Consider the following 27,108-nt stretch of genomic DNA (forward strand, 5'->3'; position numbering starts at 1 on the left):
AGCTGAAATTGAGGGAGTCAAACTTGGTATATATTTCCAGATTTTTTGTTTAATGGAAAAGTGGTTTAAAAACCCTTATTTCCAGATTACGATTTTTTAAAACTTTAAAATTTGCTAACTTAAAAAATAAGTACTTATTATTTGACTCAGTCTTAAGATTAAATATTTATTTACATAGTTGTGTGTCTGGTACTTTCATTTGAGAGTTCTCCCTCCTCCTTGTAAATAATCTTAATGTTCAAGAGTTATGTGTAATGTAGTGAGTAACATATTGGTCAGTTAATTTTGATGCACTAGCTTTTACTGATGCAGAGTGAATGCAGTAAGTTTAGAGTTCCTATCCCAAACAGATTGGAAGACTTTTCTAAAAGTGCATTTTTGTGTTTCGGGTCACACATCTCTCTGAAATGACCATCACAGACTTTGCAAAAAATATTGTTTTAGCAGACCACTACCAAAAAAATTCCAGGCAAAATAGACTTCTTCTCTGGAAAGTAGGGAGAAGTGTCCAAAATAGGCCTCAATGGAAAGTTTCATTCTCAACTACTGTATTGAGAAGTTATTGCAACTCCATAAGTGTTCTTCATACCACCAAAAAACAATATGTTAGCAATCCCTGAAACAGTGATTAATATTTAGTAAAGTCACTGATTATACTTAAATATCACAATTAAGCCAAAATGCTTTTCCATTGTTTTACTGAAACTGAAAAAGTATTCTGTACCAAAATGTACACAATTTAGTAATAATACAAAATGTTAATTCTGCAAGACAGAATGTCAGTTACATTCACCAAAATGAACACTGAACCACCACTTATTGCCAGCTCAGTGTTACTTTAAATAATAAATCACTGGTTGAACATAGAAACAAAGCAGTTTCAACTCTGCATAAATAAGAAAAACTACTGATAACAATACTGCAGAAAGATAAACATTCATGATATTTACATGCTACCACAGCATACCTAGCATGTAGTATGTCTTCTGGCTTGAATGATAGCTTTATGAGACCAATACATTAATATTAGAGTTGATGTTCTACAAGATCAGTCCCTCACAAGTTATACCAAGCTTGCACATTAGGAGAACAGCATTCCCTCTCTTTCATCCGCACCCCCGAAATGCCTCTGTATCCCCAGAAAAAGACCAACCTGCTGACAACATCCTTCTAGTAAGAAGGAATGTTCAAATCCATTTATAGTTTTCCTTCAGTGACTGGACAGGATAAATATTTAGCATATCAACTGATACTCGTTTTCTCAGTAGTAAGTCAAACCAAAATAAACCTACCTAATATTTCCTGCATAATGTTAAGAAACACCCTATGTTATCTCACTGGTCCAAATACAGTATTTTAATGGACAGTTACATTTTTTGTGTTAATCTTTCTAGTACCATCATTTCAATGAACCCTTGTAAGTTTTCGTAAGATGGATAAACTGGATTTTTCAGAAGAAAAATTATAGTTTTTTTCACAAAAGAAAACATTTAAAAAGAATCAAACATAAAAACCAACTGGAACATTAAAGACACGTGATTTTTCTGGCTTTATTACATCTCCAAGTTAAGCAGAGATCAAACACCTATCCCTGGGAAAGAAGTGTTGAACACCAAAAATTATTAAGGTGCAAACGCACTGTACTTTAAAAAGATGAGATTTTAAAAGTGTAAACATCTGTTCTTGATTCATTCACTTGAATCCATTGCTACTTACAGAAAAAGTTATTTAAAAAACTGTATTGTTATCAAAGCTCTAACTGGCCTGATGTGTAATCGTTTCTATATCTGTATCATGAAAGTTTTAGAAAGTCATGATACAGTACTTCTCTCTGAACAAAATGACCAGACAGTTGAACGCAGTGGTTTCATACCCCTATTAAAGAATGTCAAACATTTCTGCACTTTGTAGCAACAGATTTTCCTTAAAGGAAAAAATGATTTAACTCAGTTAGGGAGCTAATACTTAAGTAGAACAGCAGCAAGTGAAGTACTATAAATAGATCAATGTTTCTACAGATTAATGTGAGACTCAATAAAATTATCTCATAACCCAAGACCTAAGCTTAAAACTTGAACAAACAAAATTAAAATCAGGAATTCATGGAAGCAATTAGGCTGCTATCACTTTATATTTAAAACTTACTTTTTTAACCAGAAAACAAAAATCATAAGGAACATTACATACAAACCAATTTTAGCCAAATCATTTTTTAAACATACAACAAATTACACTACAGAACTTGTTTTCCATCTCAGTCATAACTGGGAGTTCACTAGTCAAAATACCCTCAATCCTTAATGACATAAAGCTGACCCTTCAGAAGAGCATGAACAGAGTAAGAAAAATATCAAAAACTCTAAAGCCATGTTCAAGACATCTGGGATCTCCATAAAGGAAGTAATTTTTAGCTGCTGAAGAAAGTCAAAGTCATAAGGAGGAGTTTCACTGATCACAAGTCTGCTGATCTTCTCAATTATCTTCCACAAAAATCCTTGTACTGAAGACTGCCTTCTAAAATTCATAAATATATATTATTCTTTAGTCCTGGTCAGTTGCTATGGCAATGGTTCACTTCAACGCTCCTCTGACATTCAAGCTGCTTTCTTGGTGCAGGTTCCTTGAAGATCTTGTAGATTTATTTTTGACCTAACAAAAATAGTAAGATAAGCCATTTGGAGTCAGCACTCTCTCTGTAGCTTTAACTGTTTCATGTACCATTATTACATATTGTGCTGTATTTGGGTCAGAGGAAGACACAGAATAGTACTAAGCTTTGCGTTTCTTACCTATTGTGAATCATGTGGCTTTTCACTAGATGTCCAGCTGCCAGTGCTGCCATTAATGATAATTCCCCTGCCATTACTGTAGCACATACAATTTTAGCAAGCTGACGTGCATTTTCACCAGGATTTTCTTGACTTGCACCCTGGACCCCTAACATCTGTAGACAAAAATATCCAACATCCACTTTAAAACCAAGTGTTGGTAAAGGTAAATTTGTGTTCAGTTAAGAGTTATTTAATAGTCCTTACTAAATTGTGAAACAAACCAGCTTTTAAGTCCCTCAGACATTAAAAAGTAGCATTTAGCTTCAAAATTAGATGCATGAATACTCTTTAGAACTCTAGGTAGTCATATCTTAAAGCCTACTAAAGTTTGAAAAAAACTTGCAGTATTACTTAGACACACAGTATACAATAGAACCAGAAGGCGTTTTGGTTTAAACTGATGTTATTTTAATTTTCTTTGATGCTTTGTACCTGCAAACAGGCTTGCTGTGGTAGCAAGTTGGTCCCTCCACCAACTGTTCCAATTTCTATAGAGGGCATTGTGCAGCTGATATACAGATCTTCATTTGTGGGACCTGTTGACTCCATCAGAGTGATGCAGTTAGAGCTGCCCACATTCTGTGCTGCATCCTTAAAGTCAGAATAAAAACATTTAGTTCAGCTATCTTAAGAATATATTTAAAAAACTAAAACCCAATAGTGCTGTGAATTGGCTGAACTTACCTGTCCACAAGCAATGTAGATAGCTGTGACAATGTTTGCTGCGTGGGCGTTATAGCCACCTATGCTACCAGCCATTGCAGAGCCCACCAAATTTTTGTTTATGTTAACCTCAACCATAGCTTCAGTCGTAGTCTTCAATACCTAGACAAAGCCATATGCTTTTATTATACTTCTCATTAGACAGCAGTAGTAATCCCATGTTGTATAGTATTAGCACTCAGACTGTGATTCCATGACTGAGGAACTTGCTGCAGAACAGTTCTCTGAAATGCAGACTTTCATTTAAAAGAAAATAATTTAAGCTCTTACAGTTACTAAAACTTTCTAAATATAAATGGAATGCAAACCAGTGCAGAGGTATTTGCCTGAGTCTGCAGATAAGCCTGAAATAAATACTTCTAAGAGATGTGGTGAACCACCCCATTTATTTCAATGGAATGTTGACATTAAATTTGAAACTTAATGATGACAATATAAAAATAGTTTGGCAGAAAAAGCCTGTTAATGAGCTATGATAGTACCAACCTGCTTCCAAGGTAACTCCAAATAGCAAAACCCCTCAACTGTCCTCATCCCAGCTGGCCACAATCTCCAGCTTCCCCCAATGACTTCTACAATGTAGTTATATATTTTTAATACAAAATTCTGCAGTACAACTGAAAGTTAAAAGTTCCGGGGCACTACAAAATTAAATATCAAATTAAGTCACAAGAAATACTACTGATTGCATTACTCATTTTCATATTTAATTCAATCAAAACCTCTTTACATGAAGGTTGCAAAGAATTTCCGGTCTTGTGCACTGTGAGGTGTAGCAGAACCCAGGCTAACTGCTGCAGATTAATTTGCCATGGAGTATCCAAGGGACCGGTTACAAAGGTTATTAAAACTGAACTGAATACTGAAGTGTCAGATCTATTAGACTGTGCAATAGTCTTCAAAAGAAGGGGTGGAAGACCAACCACTTCAGACATTTTAAACCAGACAGCAGAAAAGAATATTGAATGAAAAATCCTCTACTAGTAGGTCATTTTTATCTATAACTTCCATGATCCTACAATAATGCTCAAAGTGAAGAGTCATCATTATGTACAATTTATAAATTTCAATTTCAAGTTAAATTTTTATAAAAGGGATGAATTTGGTTAGAAAAAAAATGCTTTTTTTCAAGATGAATCAAAGCGGTACTTACTTCTCTGACCACCTTGGCTGGAATGACTGCTTCACAGACAACAGACTTCCCTCTGCCTTCTATCCAATTTATGGCAGCAGGCTTTTTGTCTGTACAATAGTTACCACTAATAGCCAGAACCTGGAGATCAGGAAACTCTTCTTGCAGTCTCGCAAGTGCCTTTTCGGTACCCTGACAGAAGCAGATATAAATGAAGCTTAACTTCTCATGAGGATTGTATTATAAACCACTGGAGAACTTAACTAATATGTGACTAACCATCACAGAGACGGTAAGACATCAGGGCTAGACTGAACCTTTGGGCTCAACCCCTGTGCAAGGAAAGCACATCACTGTGCTACTCCAGGAGCAGCAATGGGAAGGAATTGTTCCTCACAGAGGAACCTGGACTCCCCTTTTGGGTTAGATGGTGCTGGGGGTAGGGATAATGTATAATCATTGCTCTGCCCCCATCTCACTCACTTGCTTGTAGAGGAAATAATGAATTCACAAGCCCTTTCTCCTCCCCACCATGCATGGTGTCTCATCCTGGGACTGCACAGGTGGGTGGAAGCTCTGCCCTCTCTAACTCCAGAGTGGCCACATAGGACCAGAGAACACTGGCACTTATCAAGGTATGCACACAACATGGATCTTAATACTCTGGGATCAATTCTTCCCTTTATTCTGGACTGGGGGAAGAAGGAGAGCCTGAGTTACATGAGCAGATTCTTTTTCTTTTTAAATATAGTAATTTTAACTCTCCAGTCTTCATTGCTTAGGTACTACCCTTGATTATGGTCAAAGACACAAAACTAAACCATTACAGTTTACCATTTTATATCACTAGAGAGAAACACAGCCTGCCCTCGGTAAATTGCCTAAGGTAAATAAAACAAGCAAAGGTAAAAAAAATCAAGTTCATATGGGAAGATGGCCAATAAGAATGAAGTTGAGGTAGGATTAATAATCACTTTAATTTCTCACTCATGTAAACCTGTTTTGCCTATTTTAGATTTAAGCACTTCAGGGACAGAAAGTAAATTTTACTCTCAAAAGCACTATAAACCCTAACACAGGACTCTGATTCTGGATGGCCCTTATACAAGCCCCAGAAAAAGAAAGGGAGGGAAGTGGGGAGTCCTGTGTCCTTGCTTACACTCCCTGTATAGTCATGTAAGACAGGACAAACTAACTCAGAGTTAATTTAGTGACATGCTTTAACTAGTTTTTTTTAAAAACTGCTAAGTAGAAACAGACTGGATCTTACTTTTGAGATCATGTTCATTCCCATTGCATCCCCTGTTTCAGACTGAAAACGGATATAGAGGTTACGACCAGCCAGACTGATGTGAAGCTTTTGCAGACGAGCAAACCTGTAAATAAAAGAGAATCAACTGACTACTTACAATTCCTTCTCTCTCCCTTATCTCGCTAAAGACTACAGGCTGCTTTTCGGCTACAAATGACAGTCAGCCATTAGTTCTAGATAACCCTGTTAAGCACCATGCACAATGTGCACTCCTCCTCCTGCTCTATGCTCAAAACTAAATCAGCAACAACTACCAGGCACAAAGTCCTCTGACAGCTGATCCAAGACAAATGTTTAAGAAAATTTACTGCTCCTGAAAGTAACTGTACTGTTTGCCTAATTTTTCTAGCCCTTCAATTTGTGAAATATAGGATCTTAGTGTTGTAGTTACCTAATTTCAAACAATTCCCTCCCTCCATCCCCAACAAAAAAAATTCTGTGTTACCAGTGATGAGCTGCCAAAATCGTAACAACCGGTTCACTCCTCACCCCACAAGGGGGTTGTGGTCCGCACCCACCCCCCAGTTCTCCTGCCCCATCCAATCCCCCACGTTCCTTCATGCCCCCCCGGGACCTCTTCCCTATCCACCCCCCTTCCCTGTACCCTGACTGCCCCCTGTTGCCCCATACAACCCCTCCTCTCATTTCTGATGGCCCCCCGGGACTCCTGCCCCTGACTGCCTCCCACCGCCCCCCCCGTCCTTCCTGACTGCTCCCCCGGGACCCTTGCCCCCATTCAACACTCCTGCTACCCGCCCTCTGACCACCCCAACCCCTAAGAACTCCCCTGCCCTCTATCCAACACCCCCCACTGCACTCCCTACCCCCTTACCGCTGCCTGGAGGTGGCTGGCAGCGCTACAGCCGTGCCGCTCGGCTGGAGCCAGGCCATGCTGCCGCCACGCAGCACCTGGAGCACCGGGTCAGGCCAAGCTCGCAGCGCCCCCGCTTCCTGCAAATCAGCTGTTCGCGTAGGAAGCCTGGGAGGACTGAGAAGCAAGCGGCGGCTTCGCACTCAGGCCCATGGAGGCGGAGGCGAGCTGGGGCGGGGAGCAGTTCCCCTTGCACGCCCCCCTCCGGTTACCTGCTGCAGTGGGGGTGGCCCCCCCGCCTCAGCTCACCTCTGCTCCGTCTCTGCCTCCCTGGGCCTGAGCGTGAAGCCGCCACACCGCTTCTCCGCCCTCCCAGGCTTCCCGGGCGAACAGCTGATTCGCAGGAAGCGGGGGGGAGGAGGAGAAGCGGAGCAGAGCGTTCAGGGGAGGAGGCGGAGCGGAGGTGAGCTGGGGCTGGGGCGCTGGAGCACCCACGGGAGTCGGCGCCTAAGGCACCACTTTTGGATAATGTGCTGGGGGGGAACGGCTGCTCCCCCTGCTCCGCCCCTAGCTACGCTCCTGGGTCACTTCAACTTACTGGTTGTTAAATTTAGAAGCCCATGCAAGACAACCGGTTCTAAAAGGGCTTCTAAATTTAACAACCGGTTCCCACGAACTGGCTCCAGCTCACCACTGTTATTGAATATTAACTACTAAGAGAGGGAGATGTGGCAATTCTTAAGTTAGTTATATACAGAAACAGTGTCTAGAGCAGTGATAGTGAAGGCATGTCCCACAACCCAATTCTATTGCTATGCAGTAAGCAAGAACAAACTAACTTGAAGATATTGCACATTATTCAACAGCAGGATGGATGGTTCTATACCATGGTATCAAGCCTTGCTGGAATATGCTCATGCGTACTACTGACCTCCACCTGCTTTTGTGGAATATGACTCTGCTAACCAAATACTGAAAAATCAGTCTTCGATTTTCCAGAGTTAATATACAACAACAAATATTGGGGAGGGATGGGGATAAAAGAAGTTATGACATTCATGCTCTAAATCATGATACTTTTAATACTGTTATGCTCCCCACCCTGTCAGTTCTGGCATTATAGGGTCAATATTCTCTTTAGCCCCTAGAATTAGAGCAGAACATGTTATATCATTTGAAAGATTAGATGGTGGTGTACAACATTGGTTCTAATTCTACAAGTGCAGGATAACGACCACTAAAATCAAGTCAGAACTGAAGTGTGTGTGTGTTTTTGGAGGTAGTAACAAGTATGAATGGTAATCAGAATAATACCGTTTTAACTTCCTTTTTCTTGCTGTGATTGAATTCCTTATTTTCCTAGGGGATATAACATTTGTTTGTAGCCCTAATGGTTAACCAGATATTGGCAATGAAAGATGATGTTGATTACTTAGACCAAAGTTATTTGAATCCCTGAATCTAGTATCATGTAATTTCTTGCATCGTAGTACACCTAAACATGGGAGATTTCTGTATTTCATTATAGATTTACATTAGTAAATACTTTTCAGAAAGCCATGCTACTAACCTACTTGTGCTGTCAAATGCATCTTTGACTATTTTAAACCCTTCAGAGTTTTCAAGCCAAGCCTTCACTTCTGCAGACTGGCAGGCAGAGGGTAATCTTACAACCGGTCCTCGAGTCATCCCATCTGCTAGAATACGGCTATTTGCTCCTCCACCAAGCTAAGACCAAAGGAGAAAATGAGTAAGATTTATAACAATGTTAATTAAATAGATATCTACCTTACACAATTCAACGCATTTTGTATTACCTGATGGGCTCTTAATCGAGGCAAGGAGCTAACCATCCAAGAATGAATTTTACTTACACATATTGCTCTGCACCCTCTGTTTGTGCTTGCTACCAGACAGCCTTCTGTTGTTGCCATTGGAACTTGAAACTCTTTGCTATCCAGGAAAAGTGGCCCAACTACACCTACAGGGATGGGCATGTATCCAATCACATTTTCACAGCAAGCTCCCATTACCTTTAAAAAAAATATGTTAGATTTAACAGTCATGAAGGATACGGCATTGCGACAGCATGTTGAGAAATTGATAACAAACAAATAAAATAAATAAAAATTAGCCTACTTTACCAACTGACTTATCAATAAAATACAACATTTTTACACTGCAGTGTTTTATACTGCACAAAGTTTGGAAGTATTTAGTAAAGCTTGACAGTTATCTTCTGAAGTTCACTGAAGTGTTTAATCATTGAAGTAATGTATAGTAACAGATAAAACTGCAGAAAGACCTTTTTTATATTAGTGAATGCTATGTACTTGTATCAATTAGGAGAGTTACTGTACAAAGTGAAAACTGTATTCAACTAACAATCTGGATTTTGAATAACTTTCCTTTTATTATGACTCAACTCACATTTTCACTCATCCCAGTAAACTCAGCTGTGGTATTATCAAAACCCTAAACTTACTGAGATTAGGGAACTGTATACATTAATTTATTAACTGTCCTTTTTGATCATGCTACAAAACTATCTGGACTCTTAAGTTTTCATTTAAAAAAATTAAAGTATCCAATACTTATGTCTGTGAGAACTTTCAGATGTTAACTGAATGAATACCCATGCAGTCTGTGTTTGTATGAAGACAGACAAACTATAATTGATAGCTCTGTCTTAATTCCTTGGAAGTGGTGCACATGAATTATCATTTTGAGAAGAATTTGGGGAACACACACAAAAGGAGTTACCTTAAAATTTAAAAATTAATTCACTCTTGCTTGTCTCCATTATACTTACCAAAGAATAATTGTAATGCCTATAAGGAAGATATTGTAGGGCTGAAGGTTCAGGGAGCTTCTGAGATAACATCTGTCTGCGAATAGATACACCACGTTCCTGAGTTTCCATCAAAGTTTCCAATTTGTAAGCAGGAATATGCTTAGCATTGACTAGGTTGATGACTTCTTCATCAGTGAGAAATTTTGCACCTTTCTAGAAATTAAAAAAAAAAAAAGTTTTGTTTGTGTTTGTACAAACTTCAGTACAACTTTTAATGTTTCCAGTAATATTTAATGTTTCCAGTATGGTAAAGGATACTCTTTACTTCTGAAAATCATACCTAAAGAATCTGTTTCATTATCAACATCAGTCAACTGCAGCATACAAAGAAAATCATTCTAAATGAATGTTTGGTCTGTGTCAATCATGAATCCATATAAACCAAAAGGAAACTAACAAACCTCACCAAGATACAACAGCTGCAATTTAAACTTATAAAATGTTGTGAGATTCAGAGTGAGGCTTTTACTCATTGTAAAGTATTGAAGTACATGCTTACCATCAAATAACCTGCAATACCTAGCCAAACTAAAGAGTTATGTATAAACTAAAAGTTCCATTACGAAATGTCATTGCTTTTCCAGAGTGAAGAAAGACTCTTACTTTAAACACTACAGGACAGATCCTCAGGTAGCATTAATTACATAGTTCCACTGAAGTCAAATGCCAGCTGAGGATCTGGCTCTGTGTATTGAACTATCTAAAGAAGACAGATTACGTACAAGTTTATAAATGGACATTTTTCTGTAAAGTACATATTGCGGGAAAGGGGGAAGTCTGATGGTCTGTAGCAGTGGTCCCCAAACTGTCAGGAGTGCCCCCCCTAGTGGGGGAGGTGGCACAGTGGGGCCCGAGCCACCCCCCCCCCCCCAGCAGGTGGAGAGGGAGTGCCACCCAGCCCCTCTTTGCCCTCAGCTCTGCTCCGGCCCTGCCTCTGCTCCTGCGCCAGCCCTGCCCCCAGCCTAGGCCCTTGAGGCTCTGGCACCAGCCTCAGCCCCCTAACCTCTGTCCACACCTCCCTTCTTTCCCCGCCCTCCCCCAGGCCCCAGCTCCTGACTGCAGCTCACATGGGGGAGATGCAGATGGGGGGGCGAGGCAATGCGATGTGAAAAGCTTGGGGACCACTGGTCTGGAGGGAGCACAATACTCTGTCTCATGGGGAATCAGAATCAGTAGCCACACAACCTCGGAGATTTCAGAGAGCTTGGGAGCAGAGGGTGAAGAAAACTGAGCACCTTACGTTGCTCTCAACCAGCCACCTTTAATAGATGTATAGACTAATACTCTAGTTGTTCATGAGCAGGAAAGCTACTATGATATGGAATTTTGTGGGGGAAGATATGGTAACAAATCTTTTGTTTACAAAAATGAGCAAAAACTGAATTTTTGGCTGCATGCATTCAAGAATCAGAACATATACAAATAATTGAAAAGCAGGAATTGACTGCACCAGAAATGATCTCTAAAGTGCATTTTGCAATGGTTGTATACTAAGAGTGTAAGCCATACTATTTACACATACATTCAATTGTAAGAGCAATGCAGTCAATTGAAGAATGTATTCACAAACAATGTTTCACAGTGAAATTTTAAAATACTGCTTATAATTTTTTGGTCTTGAACTTCTCAGTAGAACTGGAAACCTCATTGTTCTCTTTTCTTACCTCTGCATTTCCAAGTATACATAAACATTCTTCAGTGGAGCGTGGCTCTTTGGGCAATTCAATTTCAGGCTCCTTTCTATTAAGGAGAGAAGACGTTTCCATAGGGATGCAACTACCAACCACAAATGTAGCCTTGGCTGATGGCTCTGCTAATGCAGGTTTTATTACTTCAACTGCATAAAGACAAAAATTAAAATTGGAATTTAGATTACAAAAATCTCAAACAGACTACAGTTTTCTGGTTGCAAAATAGCCCCAGCATTGGATCCTTCAGTACCTAAGATATCCAAAGCATATATTATTACCTTTTCTCTCTTTGGAAATTACAGCCTCTTCTACTGTGCTGGATTTCTGATTATTTTTTACAAGTACAGATTGTTTTCTGCAGCAGTTATCAGGAATCTTTTTCTGAACTATCGAGGGAGAGGTTATGGGGTTCTTCAGTGAGAGCGTGGACTCTGTCTCTGTCTGTTCAAAGAAGATGTATTTCACAGCAAGAAGAAGAGCTAAACCAAGAGTGATTACTTGCTCAATGTCCAAACTGGCCATTCTGAAGGAAGATCAAACAAGAAGTAAATGTAAATGTGTTTTGAGTATATAAAAACATTTGTATAGCACTATAAACTCACAGACTGCTTTAACAAACAAGCAAGACATGCAAGCTAATACCTAACAAGAAAATGCTACAAAGCTAACCTGCAATGTTTATACAATCTCGTGTATATAGCTACACTTTATAAAATGTATCACTGGGGCATCCATTTGCTTTAACACGAGCTATATGTTGATCATAATTTATGCAGTTGTTAGAACTCTACCCCCTTTATAACACATTATTGAAGTACGTTACTTTAGAAAAGAAACAGCACAGCAGTTCAGCATGTTTGAAGAACAGCAGTGACACCTGAGTTGTGGGTTGTCAGAACCTCTGACAATCAAGTCTATAGTACTTTAACGTTAGAAAAAAAATTGATCACAAGGAGAGAGAACAGTGACAAGGACCTTTATTCCAAGTCCTTGGGGATGGGTGGTGCATGTAAAGGGAAGCTGTGCACATGTTCCCAGAGTAAAGGGAAGCTGGTTTGAGCACCTGACTAGACTACACCAATTACCATTAAATTGACTATGGAATGCCGTGTCACACAAGGATCTCCATATGTAGGGAATCCTACAGTGGCCAGAGCAGATGGGTTTATGGCTGCTTTGCAAAGTACTCTGCCTTACAAATTAACCTGAAAGCACCAGAGAATAAGCCTCAGTCAGTGGAAGATGCAACAGAATACTTAGAAGGACCAAGATATTCACCCACCTAGAAAGATAAAATTGCCATAGAGAAACATTAGGTTCAATTCTCTTTGGTGCATTTTCATCCATTCCTACTGAATTTTCTGCTGTGCTGTTTTGAGTAGATGGTTCTGCTATCCAGCGACTGTGAGCATGAACAAGAACCAGACCTAGAGACTTAAAAAGGAGAGAGAGAAAAAAGTGAAACCATTTCAGCTGTAACTAGCCAGCAAATCTAGTAACAAGTAGCAATTAAAAAAATATATATACTTTATTTTTTTTACTCTCCCATGCCCTCCTAGGTTTAAAACCAAAGGCCGGTGTCGACAACAGGCAGGGAATATAACTTGACAGTAACAGAGAAATATTTATGCATACATTCAATTATATGGTTGCTTTTCTCTAAAGAAAGGGGAAAAGCCCACATACCATAATCATTTTAACCCTCTGAGTTACAGGGTTTGGTTTGTTTTCTTCTTCTTCCAAAACACGGGCAAAATGACTAAGTTGCCATATGGGACGCCCCTCACGACTTTCACGAGAAAGCTACAAGGAAAAACAAAAGACCCTGTTCAGTGCATATATCCGAAGCAATAGAGAAGCAAGCAAACTTTTTACTATTATGTCACTAGAGAATTTGATTACTAAGGCTCTGTCAACACAAGAAAGTTGTACCAGTTTAATCTAAGTCAGTTTTTAAACCAGTGCAACCACCTATGTGGGCACTTTCTTTTTGGTTTAAAACTGGCTTGTTAAGCCACAATAAGAGTGTCCATGCAGCCTTTTGCACCAATTTAACTAAATCATTTACAAATCACACCTTTAGTTAACCTTTAGTTAACTGGTTGAACTTTCTCCTGTACACAAGCCTGTAGTTACATTTGATCCACTGAAGACTCAGTGGGAATACAGGAACCAAAGAGAAAATTTAAAACCCAAGCAGGAGGCGCACAGCCCAAAATGTTCAAACTTGTGTGTCTAAAGTTAAGCCCTTAAGTCCATAAAATAAATAAGGCCTTGGTTCACAAAAGCCTCCTCATTCAGGAAAAGATTTAAGCATGTGCTTTCCTGAATTGGGGCCTGGAACTGGCTCAATTTTCAGAGAAGCTGAGCATCCACAAATCTCACTGAAGTCTGTTTGAGCAAGAGTGAGAGCTGCCCAGCAGTTCTGAAGAGAACAAAACAAACTCCATGCCACTTAGGTGCTTAAATACAAATGCAGGAGTGTAACATTAGGCAACAAATTTTAAGTCATAATGCCTGTAAATCAAATATCCAAAAATCAAGATTAACACTGATGCAGATCTCAAAATATGATCCCCAGCGTTTCCAAGCATAAGACTGTGCCTGAACATTACACTGAAAACTAAAGGGCATCATATAAATGGGAATGTTGACCTTTCAAATTAATTACTGGAACTGTAGTACAAGAAACTATATAATTTATGCACTATTCTGCTCCAAAATTAATTGTAAAAGGGGATATTACCCAGGACATAACTTCTCTCTGTTTTTATGAGAAATTTATTCCTCCAAGCACACCGTTCATTCATGTTCATTAGAGGTATACGTATGTATACAGGGAATATTCAATAACCTTATTTGTTTAGAAGCTATTGCAGAATAAAGTTGAACACACACAAAAAACAACTGTAAGTTTTAAATATTGATAATTGGAAGATTACTATTATTTTCAACATCTAAAAACTACTGTACATGACATATGATTTTGTTCCAGATATACCACAACCAGGGGTGAAAGTAATTTAAAGGACTTTCCGGTACTCCTGAGCAGGGTGTGGCCTCAACCGGAAGAGGCGGGGCTGTTCAAGATTTAAAATCACCTGGGTACCCTGGGGTAGTGGCGGCAGGGCGCTGGCAGTGATTTAAAGGGCCCAGGGCTCTGGCCGCTGCTGGGAGCCCCGGGCCCTTTAAAGCACCACCGGAGCTCCAGCAGCGGGACTCGGGCGGTGCTTTAAAAGGCCCTGGGCTCCCCGCAGGGGCCGGAGCTCTAGGACCTTTAAATCACCACCAGAGAAGCCGGTCCAGCTTACTTTCACCTCTGACCACAACCATGCAAGTTATAACTTCGATTATGACTCCTCTTGAACAAAGAAATAAATGTATAATAGGATATAAATTGTGAAGGTTGGTGTCATATTAAATTGTTCTCTCTCATTTTAAATTAATAGCTATACAAAGAAAAATAGGACACCAGCATTAGGCCAACATGCTCTTATACTACTGATGCCATCTTGAACTGGTCTTACCTCTAATACCAAGGAGACACATGCTGGAAAGAAAGTCATGAAGACAAAGTAGTTGGCAAGAACAGACATGCAGCCAAAGCAGCACATGATTTCAAGCTGTCGCACTCCTACATTAAAAAGAGGCATAAACATTCTTACATTTTGTGTTTACATCTTACACAATGTGCTTTCTTTATGCTGAAAAGGTATCACAATGGTGGCACAACAACATTAAGCTGACTTTCTATATCATAAAAGGACTGACTATCCCATCCCTAGATTGCGAAAAGTGAGCACATTAAGCAAGGGTGATCTTGCATTTGTATTTCAACATCAATACATTAAATATTTATAATGTATTGATGTTGAAATACAAATGCAAGATTAGGATCTACAAATGCAAAATTAGGACCTACACTGTAAGGTGTACCTTGAAGAACAATACTGTCATCTTATTTAAAGTGTAAATTAGCATTAGTATTTTAAAGCTCTCAATGAAGGACTGGTTCTAAGTTTGCAGGCTTCAGATTGTGACTCCTCATTCATCTGTCTACCAGAAGTTGATTTCAAAGTAAACTTTAATCTGTGATATTTGGGCAGAGGTAGTCAGACATGTATTGAAGGAGTCAGGCAAAGTACTGATCTGTGGCTACTCTCTTGTAAGCATTGCACATATGAGCAGTTACTGATCTTCCTTCTGAACTTTGCTTTATAACTAAAAAACATTTCGAAGCGATATTAAATGTTATGAATATTTTCAGAATTAGTCTGCCCCAGGAGCATTTCTGTAAATAGAAGAGAACTGAAGTTTTCATTAGGTAGTTTTTCTAAAGGTATATTTAAATCACACTGAGCTGAAACTTAGAACTAGGGGGTTGAGATGGGCGGGTTTAAATATGCTTTCAAGGTTAAAGATGACAGAACATGAAGAAGAGCTCTGTGTGGCTCAAAACCTTGTCTCTCTCAGCAACAGAAGTTGGTCCAATAAAAGATATTACCTCACCCACCTGGTCTCGGGGCGGGAGGGGGAGTAGTTTTGTGCACTTTTCTGATGTACAAAAGTAGCCGGAAAGGTTTTTCCAACCCATCCCACCAAAACTGTTTTTACATTAGAAATTCAGATCCTGTCTAGCCTAGAAGACTCTGTGAGGGCTGGAGAGCTAATGAAATGATGTCATCAACAGTAGTAGGACTGAAACCTGAAAAACTGAGGGGAAGGAATTTTTAGTCAGACTGTTTAAACAATATTTTTGTTAGCATAAACTATTAATATTTTGGACAAAAGACATCCAAGTTACAGATTCATAATCTTAACTTCTTTGATTAAGATCTGAGAGCTAAAAGCATAAATCCTCTGAAATATCCAGTAAGTCCCACAGCAAAACCACAAAAGACCAAGTGAACACGCCTGATGTTTCTAAAGGTAAACAAGCAGGGAGGAAAGACCTTAAAAACAAACAAACAAACACACAGTTTCAGACCCTATTCATACATCATAAAGAAGCACAAAAGTGTTCAAACCCATTAAAAAATGAATTAAAAAAAGAGAGAGATTCCTTGGCAGGGCATCTTTAAAGTTCTGTGAGTGGCATTCAATGCCAGTAAGTAAGACAGATAAATTTTAAAAACTGAAAAATTGCATTTAGCCCTTATTGTAGATTTATGACTCGCAGTTTATTTATTTTAAAAACAGCTGAATTATTTACATCTGAAAAGCTCCTACTTTGTCTACTTAGTAGCTACATTTCCTAAAACAAAAATCTTCTCTAGTGCCAATGAAGATAAAAATCATAGAAAAGAAAAATGTAAGTAGAAGTTTCTTTGCCTGTTTGTAGTTAAAACAGACTAGTAATCCCTAGCATGTAATTCATTTTAGAAACATTAGTTCTTACAACAATAAGGAGGCAAGTTATTGTTATTTCATACATCTGTACTGAAAGCGTAAATAAGTTCTGCTATAGTGGGAGATTTCAGTTCATCCCAAAATAGTAAGAGAATAGCATACAAAATAAGACCCCAACCCTGTAAAGTGATCTGTGCAAGAGAGCCTTGCACCCATGCAGTGTCCTACAAGAATTCAATAGAAATCTGCATTTTCCTTCATGTCATCAGCACCTGCAATACTATTCACATCTGTTTTAAGATAACAAAAAGCAAGTCAATTCAAAATATAGGCAATGACTATATCTCCCTAATTGTGCCAAGACACTGAAATAGGACCAGTAAGAACATCTATTGTTTGAGGACCAGGAGATAATTGACACCTTCGCTGTGAATTCTTTCTTTTTTTAGCTTGAGATAACTAGACTCTTGACTATATTACTCACCTGACATAGTACCAACACCAATCACAAGACACTCAACAAGGGCATCAAGCGTAAATGTAGGACCTAGAATTGCCATTCCCCGTGAAATATTTTCTCTTACTTCATCCTAAAAAACACAGGAATTTCCCTCAGTTAAAATAAAGACAAAATGCAAACAGTGATGTGTTTGTGAAGTTACACCAACAGACAGCTCTCTGACAGAGAATGGGATGAATCACATCAACTTTTGATTTGTGTAGAGGAAGTGAACTGTAGATCACGGTGATCAAGCAAAAAGGTAGGATTCAGATAAAATGTGGAAAAGGCAGGCACAAGTCAAGCAGACTCGCCGTTCTTAACATTTCTTACCCAACCCCTCACAACATGATAAAAGAGCCGTTAGGTCCAAGGGTAGGTATATGAGCTCCCATAAAAAAGAGCTTCAATCATGATTAATAAAGTGAGGATTAAAAAGGTTTAACGCCTTGATTATACAAATGCATATTGTATGTGAATATATGGCCTAATACAGACACATAGGTTCATTTCTCACATTCTCTTAAGGCTGATTTTGTTCTTTAATCATTTAATTACTTCAAGATGTTAAGCTTTGATAATAACTTGTATTGTTTCACCATTTATGTAATCTGATTAATGACTGTACAGCTCTTCATCCTTAGCTGGGAGTTATTCTAAATTTCTTAAGTTAATTGAGATAGACTTTTGATAATATTTATTAAAGAGACTAGGACACAAAGTTTTGTTAAGATAAAAATCAGTGAACACTTAAAGTCTATGCATGAGTCTACTTGACTTCTGATCCTTTTAAAGTAGTTTAGTAGTTTTTAAATAGTTTAATGACTGTACTTTCTATACTAAAACCTAGAATATTGCAGATCAAAGCTATGTTACTAACGCATCTTTCCTTTTTGTCCTACTATTTGTATAATCAACTTTTTAAAAAGCCACTCATGTCTTCAATAATAAAAAGGCAATTCTACTGGGGTATGTTTGTATGCAGATATATCCCCATTATGAAAAAATAATAATTTGTATACTCAGGACATTTAAAAAAAAAATGAAACTACAGTACACCCTCGCTATAATGCCGTACACAATAACAAACCTTGGACTCTGGTGAACCCAGTCCCTGAATCCCACCTGGAGCCCCAGGGCCTGACAGCTTCCTTGGCCCCAGTCAGAGCTCAGTGCCCCACCGCAGCCCTGCGGGCTGGAGGAGCTGTCATCCCCCTCTCCCAAGGCCGGAGGAGCTGTCACCTCCCCACCCCAAACCCCTGCGGGGCCAAAGGAGCTACATTTCCTAAAACAAAAATCTTCTCTAGTGCCAATGAAGATAAAAATCATAGAAAAGAAAAATGTAAGTAGAAGTTTCTTTGCCTGTTTGTAGTTAAAAAAGACTAGTAATCCCTAGCATGTAATTCATTTTAGAAACATTAGTTCTTACAACAATAAGGAGGCAAGTTAGATAGCGGGGCCAAAGGAGCTATCAGCTGCCACTGCCAGGCTCGAGGCGTCAGCTGCCCCCTCCCCCAAGCAGAGCTCTTTCACTATAATGAACTCCTGGCTGTAATGAACAAATGGATCCCCAGAGGTTCATTACAGACAGCATGTACTGTAGTTAAGGACAAATAGGAACCTTCCTTCCTCCACAAGAAGCATTAAATCTAGATTCTTAGATTTAAAATGTATCAATATCCAAAAGCCTGAACCTTATTAAAATGCTGTATCATTTACAGGGCATTAGCATTAACAGGCTGTAAAAACTAGTGTTGAGGGATTTAATTAGCTGTTTGACAGAGCTATACAGATTCACTATAATGGAATCAGAATCACAACAGTAGTCTCAGACCTGGGTATGGAATAAGATGAAAGTTTGACAAAATAGAGCAAAGATCCGGCACTGAAAATCACTAACATGCCTGAGAGAACTGACTAAGGATTTACTAATTTTTTATTTTTTAAACATGTAAACTCTTATCTTAAAAATTCCAGAAACCTATTCTGCACTAATTGCATGTAGGACACTCCTAGTAGTGAGAAATCCTGGTGGAATTTAGGCCATCTGCTGTACTCATAATTAGTATTATATCCTGTTAGCTATTCATGGTGCTGGATGGCCATTCTTACATTTTCATATCTTCGAAAAAAGCAAAGGTTCTTGACACAGTTCAAATCCAGGAGATGGGAGAGGACACTGATTTGGACTTGCACAAATATTAGATATGGAGTTCCAAAACAGATGCCTCACAGTGCCTTGATGCTAACAAAAATCCTACTTCATGCTCTGCAGTATCAATGTACATTTTACACTATTTTATTAAGTTTGTTCAGATGACTGTACCTGTGTACTTCCATTCTTTTTACTTCATTCTAATGAAGTTTTTGTCTGGGAACTGTAGACTCACTAAACAGCATTGCTAATATTGTTTCCACTACAGTCACACGGCCTGATCTTGTAAGCACACTGATGCACATGAGTAACTTTACTCACCTGACTAATTCAAATGACTTCAATAAAACTATTCACTTAAGTGTTTGTAGGATTATGTAGGAACACTTGACCTAGCATTACTATGTATATTTTTGTTCATGTATATATGTCTCATGAGGCATTAATACTCAGATGTTAAATTCAATAGCTACATTATAAAAAGCAAGGCTGACCTGTGAGTTGGAACTGAGTGCAAATTTGGCTAATGCACTGGCTCTGGAAAGATCAATCAGAAGCAGGAAAAATGGTAAAGCTTCACTGAAACAAGAGAGACACAGAAGAACACATTAATGATCCAATAACATTAGGTTTAAAAAAACCAAACTTGTCCGTTATACACAATGGAAAAATCAAACTTTTTTTGAAGCAGTGGCTAATCATGCTAATCTATCAATTACAGATCTTTACATAATTTAGACCAGAATGAGCCACACTTTATATTAGAATTAAAAAATGATTTAACATATGCATAAGGATTTCAAGCCACTTAAATTTTTAAAAACCTGAAAATATGCAATACTTACTTCAAGCCTGTCAATTCTTTATCTAGGAAGTGAATCACCACTGTACTGAAAACAAAACTTGAGAAGATTGTGAAGAGGCCAGCAATACCTTAAAAAAATTGTAAGAGTTGCATTTTTAGATCATTCCAGACTAAAATAAGAAGGCACTGAAACCCAAACATTTTACAAACTAACTTTCTCCTTCTTCCAAAGGACCTTTTTCATATGATAATTACACTCTAATGTTCTCTTTTGCAGCAATAAACAAGTATCTCTGACTCGAGTGTTTAACTGCTACAATAGCCAAGAGGGACTTTTCAATACAGTGCTCCAATTTAATCTCTGTTTGGGAGAGATGGGTTTAGTTCAGATTATATATATTTTACTAAAGAGGCCAGAAATCCCACTTAAAACCAGTGGCTGAATATGATGAAGGGAGAGGACATTTCCAACCCTATCATTTATGAATGATCATGGTAAAGTATTTATTTTTCTGTTATTAGCGAGTAAGCCCCAGGCAGCATGACAAATGCATGCTTATTGTACACATGTAAAATACAGAATTAAAATGGTTAATGAAGATGTTTAGCTTTGCTTCAGCTTTTCAGATTGTATTTTCTTTGGATAAGATTTCACTGTTAATACTATGGGTTTGGTTTGTCTTTTCAAAAAGATGTTTCAAGTCCTAGGACCACATTTTAATCTACTTTCTGATTTCCACTATTTCTCAATCACTGAAATAATGTTTGAAGATAATTGTTTAATTGGAAGTTTAAATTCCTTCTGAATTAACACATAAGACAAAAGAGCTTTAAAATACAAAATTTAAATTAACCATCAATTCCAGATTGAATTAAATATAGCTTGTTTTTAATTAACTAACTACAGAGTAAAGAAATTACCAAGGGGATAAATGTATAAACAAAATCCAGTTTTAAAACTCTTATGGTTGTATGATGAGGGCAGAAAAGACAATGGGTGGGGGCTGGAGTTCAGTCTAAGGGAAATGTATTTGCCTTTGGCTAGTTTCAGTACACACTAGTCTTTTTGGCCCTTTAATAAGAACATTTGAAAGAACATGCTCTTTGGAGAAATTCCTCCATTTTCTTCGCAAATTTCAGTTCTTTCTTGTCAATCTATGTGAAAATCACAAGCACGTACAAAGTTCTGATGAACTGGGATTTAAATGTGAATACTCTTTTTTTTTTTAAATTGTAAGATTCCCCAAAGAGAATCACAGTTTATGGCTATTCATAAGTGTCATTAGTGCTGCATTTTAACAAAATTAAAGATCCTGAGGAATCCAAGCCACAAATCTCCTAGTTACTCACTGGAAAAAGGGACTTAATGAGAAATCTGAGAGGATGATCTCACAGAAGTGGTAATTATTTCAAGTTTGTTAATACACACTTCAATAATTACATTTTTTAAAACAACAGTTATATACTCGCACCTCACTTCTGTCTTTCCAAACTTGTGAGACAGTCAAAATTTTAATAAAGAATCATTTCACTTTTAAGCAATATTGAAATGTTCATCTTTCTACCTATTAGAGGGGCAGATTGATTCCACTATATATGTGACCATTTATGTTCTAACATTCATTAACACTATTCTACAACTAAGAAACTAAGATAACAAATAATAAATACAAAATAAGATACTCTACCCAAAATATATTTTGATCCAAGCTGCCTTAGATTCTGAAACTGGAAGTATATGTAAAGGATTGCTATACAGCGTGTGATTGTCAGGATTATGATGTCGCTGCTCAGAACGTCCTGTTTGAAATAAAGATGGCTTTAGTTGGCTCTTATATTAAAAACCAATGAAAGTTTAACAATTAAAAGTACCATAAATTTAAATTATTGAAGCTGTAGAAGTCTTAATGCCAAGCGTTTCTAGTCCACCAAGTGTCTTATGATTAAAAGCTCAATTTAACAAAGACCTGCTGTGTCACACTGTCTACTAACTACTTATGGCTGTCCACATCAAAAATGGGTAAATTATGCAGACATTCCTTTCCATGGTGGCTAGTATGAGGAGAATTACTTCATTTCTAACATTTTAGGCCATTTCCCTCCATTTGCGCTTATTCTATGAGAAAAATCTGCATTTTAACAGTAGTTTCAAGGTTAAGTAGTAGAGTAACTATTTCAAAATAAATTTAACTTCTTACTTCTTCAAGTTTTGGGCATTCATAATTCCAGCCACAGATCTTATCATTGCCAGTGAACATCTTCATGGACATCATACAGATGGTGAGAGTCACAGTCCCCACAATGACTTCCCATGGATGAGAGGCTACAAAAAGGCCATGCATTCGAAAGAGTCTAGACAGCATTTTCAAGTTTGTTTTTCTACACCTAGAACATGCAACAAAAGAAAATTTAGTATAATTAAGTTCAAAAAATGGAAAAAGAATGAGCATTGTATAATTTCCTCCAAGCTACTACTTCTCATCAAGTCTGTATGTTTTAAGACGCTAAGGAATCTCCCTTCCATCTCCAAATATGTATTTGCCTCTCCTGTTCTGAAAACATCTAATCTATCTGTTTCTCCAGATTCTCCAAAACATGAAAAAAGTCAGCTTCCTACCTCACCAGCAAGCAGTCCATTGCCTTTTTTTCCTCAAAGAGATCTACTCAAAGCCCCTGGATTTCTTCTTTTCCAATCTCACCTTTGTACTCTTCCATCCACTGAAACCCATTTACAAATTTTACTAACCTCTTACCTCTGGCCAGTTCTATTCTATCCTTGTTCTCTTTGACCTAGGGTGACCAGATAGCAAGTGTGAAAAATCGGGGAGAGGAGGATAATAGGCACCTATATAAGACAAAGCTCCAAGTATCGGGACTGTCCCTATAAAATCAGGACATCTGGTCACCCTACTTTGATCTGACCTCTGCCGTTGTTACAGTCAACTCCTTCATCCTCCACATATTCTCCTCAATGGCTTTCAGTGACTTTGAACTCTCCAGACGGTTTTTGTGCTAGCAATGGTTGGAGTCGGTGTTAAAAACACTGGTGTTTGAGCTACACTACATCATCTAACCATGTGTAATAAATGCTACTGTGATCAAAGTGCAACCTGCCATTCCATGTTAGCACTGCCACTACTGGTACTGTAGCAGTGGGAGATTTTCACAAAAACCTCAGTGTAGATGAGGCCTCAAGTTCTTATCTCAATGACCTCTCTTTCAATATTTCTTTGGGGGGAATTGCATCTTCATTTAGAATCTCAACAAGCATATTTGACTACTCTTCTACACTCTCCATTTGGTTGGCCTCATTCACTCCAAACAGTCTCAACTACTGCATTATCTTCATACTCACCACTGCTAAATCTACCACTCTATCCTGACTTTTCACCCTCTCTCCATTTCTGCATCTCCATCAGCAGCTCAAACATCCCTTGGACACCTTATTGACACCCTCAGATTTGAGGTATCTTTCCTCCTCACCCTCCTCCTCTGGCTCACTTCTCCACCAATGTTGACAACACACACCATCCTCCACAGCACCCAACTGAAGCCATTTTGACTTTTCTTTCTTTCCTCCTCTGTATTCAGGCCCTTACCAAATACTGTACCTTCCCTCTCTATAAATCCCACTAAAAGTCTATCCTATCTTTTAATTCTTCCTGTTAAAACCTTAATCGTCTTCAACTCAGCTACACTAATTCCCCCTCTAGCCTACCTGCCTCTCATCACACCCACCACTTCAAACCATCCAAATTGCTGCTGTGAAGGTTATTTTCCTCTCATACTACTCTGACTCTTGTCTTCTCCACATCTCTCAATATCCATTACTAGCTTCCAAACCAAATTCAAGGCACTATTTCTTCATCTAAATATTAATCCCCTTCCACAACCAATGTTCTGCCCAAGCTTCTCCAGTATCTTTTACCTCTTTCACAAACTTTTCAGAGCTGCCTTTCGTCGTCACATTATTCTTTTAACATGCTTAGTTAACATTCACCAAGAGGCCTCCCTATCCTCCAAAAGACTCACCTATTCTGTAAATCCTTCAACTATGAAAACCACATCCCACCTTCTTTGCTGTTTATTACTTTTGGATTTCAAACTCTTCAGAGATGTTTACCCCTGTTTAAGGCTACGTAGTTAGAACCAGAATTTCATTGAACCTTAGGGTTGTTATTGTGACAAGTACTACTGGAGTTTGTGGGTTATTTTTCCATGACATGAAATAAATTAATTTTAAATGTCTAAGATGAATTTTTAAAAAATATTTGATACCTTAAAGTTAATCAGTACTTAGATTCTAAGATCACTAGGCCACGGAACATCTTTTCATTATGTGACTTTGAGGACTGTGGATTGGGGCCTCTACGCATTTCCATAACACAATTAAAAAAAAACCACCCACATTAATAGAAATTAGAAGCAGCAACTCTCCCCCTCCAGGGAAGTGATATGCCTTCTTCACAACCCATATCTCCTCAGACACCAGAAATGCTGCAGTCAGTCAACAGGGAGGCATAAACCAGCCTGCAAAAATGCTTAACTGTAGGCTGACGAGGCGAGGGCCTCAGCAGCTGGCAGACTCTTCTTCTGTCCAAGTGCATCTCTTAATCACAGGGGTGGGTTCTAGCACTAAAATATTTTTCTTCATCCTCCTGCATAGACGGAGGACTCTGCAGCATTTTTGTGTGAGTTAAGAATTGTTAATTATGCATGAGCTCTGCCTGTATTTATATATCCAAGCATTCTTTGAGGGGTCAGCAAACGTGGACAAGGAGCCTGTCCCTTCCTCTAGCTTCTCTCTTCCATTTCCCTTCAACTGAGCCCATGCTGGCCTTTATAATCATTTAGGGTGTGATCCACAAAGGAATATAGGCATTCCAATGCTGAGCATCATGGCACCTAATATTTAGGTGCCTAGAAAATCACAGGAACATCACTGAGATCCAAAAAGCCACTCTAGGCACATACGCTCCCTATACAATAAAGGGGAGAGAGCGAGGTCTTAGAATACAATCCAAAAAAGCCCGAGGCAAGGCAAAGAGCCACCTAAGTTAGCCAATAGCCAGAGGGGTGCTACGCCCCAACCCTCTCTCACAGATAGGTGTCTAAGTCTGTGCTGTAGAGAGAAGCCTATCTCTTTTTAGCAATCTACCCACAGGCACATCTTTGCTGGAGTCAGGTGTGGTGTTTCTTGCAGGAATGAGTTAGGTGCCTGACTAACACCACGCAAAAGAGCCAGAGGAGGTGATGGTGCCTATCCTCACCCCCCACCTTCAGCATGTAGCATTTTGGCTAGTGGTTTAAGCATTTGCCGGTGATGCAGATTCAATTCCCCCTCTCTGCTAATGAGGGAGAAACAATTTGAACAAGTGTTTTCTCACCTCTCAGGAGAGTACTCTAACCACTGAGCTGTGAGCTTTCCAAGATGGAGCTCCTTCAGTCCCTCCTGTTGAAGCTGTTCCACTGTGGATAAATAATGAAAGAGTGCTTAGAGCAAGCCAGGGTCTCCCACCTCTGAGGAGGGTGCCCTAACCACCGGACTAGAGTCATTGTCTCTCTGGTGCAATTGTTTATATATTTATCCAAATGGAACAGCTTTGACAGGAATAAGGGAACCTACTGGATTGGGTATCCATCATTTGATAATTGCAATCTGGCTAATTATGTTTCAGATTGCATTTTCTGGTTAAGAGTACTTCTTCCCAACCCCCAATTACCTTCTAGGTTTTGGGGAGGCTACCACAGGATTTATTTGTTTGTATTAGTCGACTTGCATTTTTAATATATGGCAAAGGCATCTAGAATCTCTTTCTTATTTTGCACAGGTGCTCTTTAATGTCTTGTATAAATTTAAATAATAACTGATACTTTATTCTTTGTAGATTATTGCATTTGGTCACTACTTCATAGACTGATGAGTAGCAGAACTGTTCCCCATTATTTCAAGAAAATCAAGCTTCTGCAATAATCCATTAAATAAACTTCTAGTTCTGGAAAACTATAGGTATGAAACTAGTTTAAATCAAATAAATGTAATGATTCTGTAGAGACTATTGATGAGATTTGACAAATTTGTAGAGATTTTTTGCAGTTCTGGTTTTCAGAAGGTAGGATTTAAAATCCTCTATTTGTTGGCTTGTTTGTCAGGAAGCCTTGATTGATTGTGTTGAGAATAATAAAGTTGGCTATGGGTGAACATGGCAGGCAGGAAGGTGATAGATTTCTAAGGTTTCTATTTTTCAACACCATCTAAAAATGTAGTAGAAACCAAGAAAACTCAAACTTCAAATTTATAGTAAACATTAGTGTAGCTTCTTATTTTTAAAATCATGTCTTGCTAATTTCAAGCCACAAATTAGTGTAACTATGCAAATTTCTTAAAGCAAATTAATAACGTAATTCAATATCTTGATACCATCTAAAATGTTAATTATTTTAAATGAAGACAAAACAAGTAGCATATTTTAATGACTGCTGCTGCATTCAGCCATGTTAGAGCTCCGTTAGCTAACAATGCCATGACAAGATGTCTTTAGGTTAGGAACAGGAGCCCATCACTGGCTGATGCAATCACTTTTATGCAGATTTGGCAATGAGGCACCTTGTGTTTATCATCAATAATTAATTGTACAACAGTAGCAAATACTAGATATTTTGCATAATTTATTTTCCCAGTCAAATAAATAATTTCATTTTTTTTCTTAACAGATTTTAGTGAGATCTCTTACATTTGGTAACACAAACATTTGTTTAGGCTGTGCTCTTAAGTGTCTGAAATAGCATCTGAAGTGAAATTTGCTTTGGAAAACCTTCCATTAATGTCACTTTATTTGCTCAGAACAGTACAAGTGCTTTAAAGTATTGATGGGAATGAGGTTCAGGAATGTTGCTAGCCTTGATTACTTTGGAGAACAAAGGTGAAATCCTGACTCTTAAAGTA

The 27,108-nt window shown here is 38.4% G+C and overlaps 1 protein-coding gene across 7 annotated transcripts in view; it reads right to left on the reverse strand.

The window, feature by feature from the left end:
• Positions 1-252: 252 nt before the first annotated feature.
• HMGCR (3-hydroxy-3-methylglutaryl-CoA reductase) overlaps positions 253-27,108 on the reverse strand; it is a 30,026-nt gene continuing 3,170 nt past the window's right edge. For 5 of the 7 annotated variants that reach the window (XM_039544027.1, XM_039544028.1, XM_039544033.1 and 2 more), the window contains exons 2-20: positions 22,361-22,547; positions 21,851-21,962; positions 20,203-20,290; positions 19,852-19,936; positions 17,188-17,293; positions 14,882-14,988; positions 13,041-13,157; positions 12,637-12,788; positions 11,633-11,877; positions 11,328-11,500; positions 9,622-9,816; positions 8,684-8,842; positions 8,380-8,537; positions 5,957-6,062; positions 4,708-4,878; positions 3,516-3,656; positions 3,264-3,422; positions 2,790-2,944; positions 253-2,649 (exon numbers count right to left, since the gene is read on the reverse strand). In XM_039544027.1, coding sequence (XP_039399961.1) covers positions 2,595-2,649; positions 2,790-2,944; positions 3,264-3,422; positions 3,516-3,656; positions 4,708-4,878; positions 5,957-6,062; positions 8,380-8,537; positions 8,684-8,842; positions 9,622-9,816; positions 11,328-11,500; positions 11,633-11,877; positions 12,637-12,788; positions 13,041-13,157; positions 14,882-14,988; positions 17,188-17,293; positions 19,852-19,936; positions 20,203-20,290; positions 21,851-21,962; positions 22,361-22,525 — 2,649 coding nt within the window. In that variant the 5' untranslated portion in view covers positions 22,526-22,547 and the 3' untranslated portion in view covers positions 253-2,594. Of the gene's footprint in view, positions 2,650-2,789; positions 2,945-3,263; positions 3,423-3,515; positions 3,657-4,707; positions 4,879-5,956; positions 6,063-8,379; positions 8,538-8,683; positions 8,843-9,621; positions 9,817-11,327; positions 11,501-11,632; positions 11,878-12,636; positions 12,789-13,040; positions 13,158-14,881; positions 14,989-17,187; positions 17,294-19,851; positions 19,937-20,202; positions 20,291-21,850; positions 21,963-22,360; positions 22,548-25,549; positions 25,632-27,108 lie in introns of all 7 variants that reach the window. The other 2 variants (XM_039544030.1, XM_039544029.1) reach the window with 1 other exon arrangement.

The sequence above is a fragment of the Mauremys reevesii genome, linkage group 6 (assembly GCF_016161935.1).
Source record: "Mauremys reevesii isolate NIE-2019 linkage group 6, ASM1616193v1, whole genome shotgun sequence".
Taxonomy (NCBI): Eukaryota; Metazoa; Chordata; order Testudines; family Geoemydidae; genus Mauremys; species Mauremys reevesii.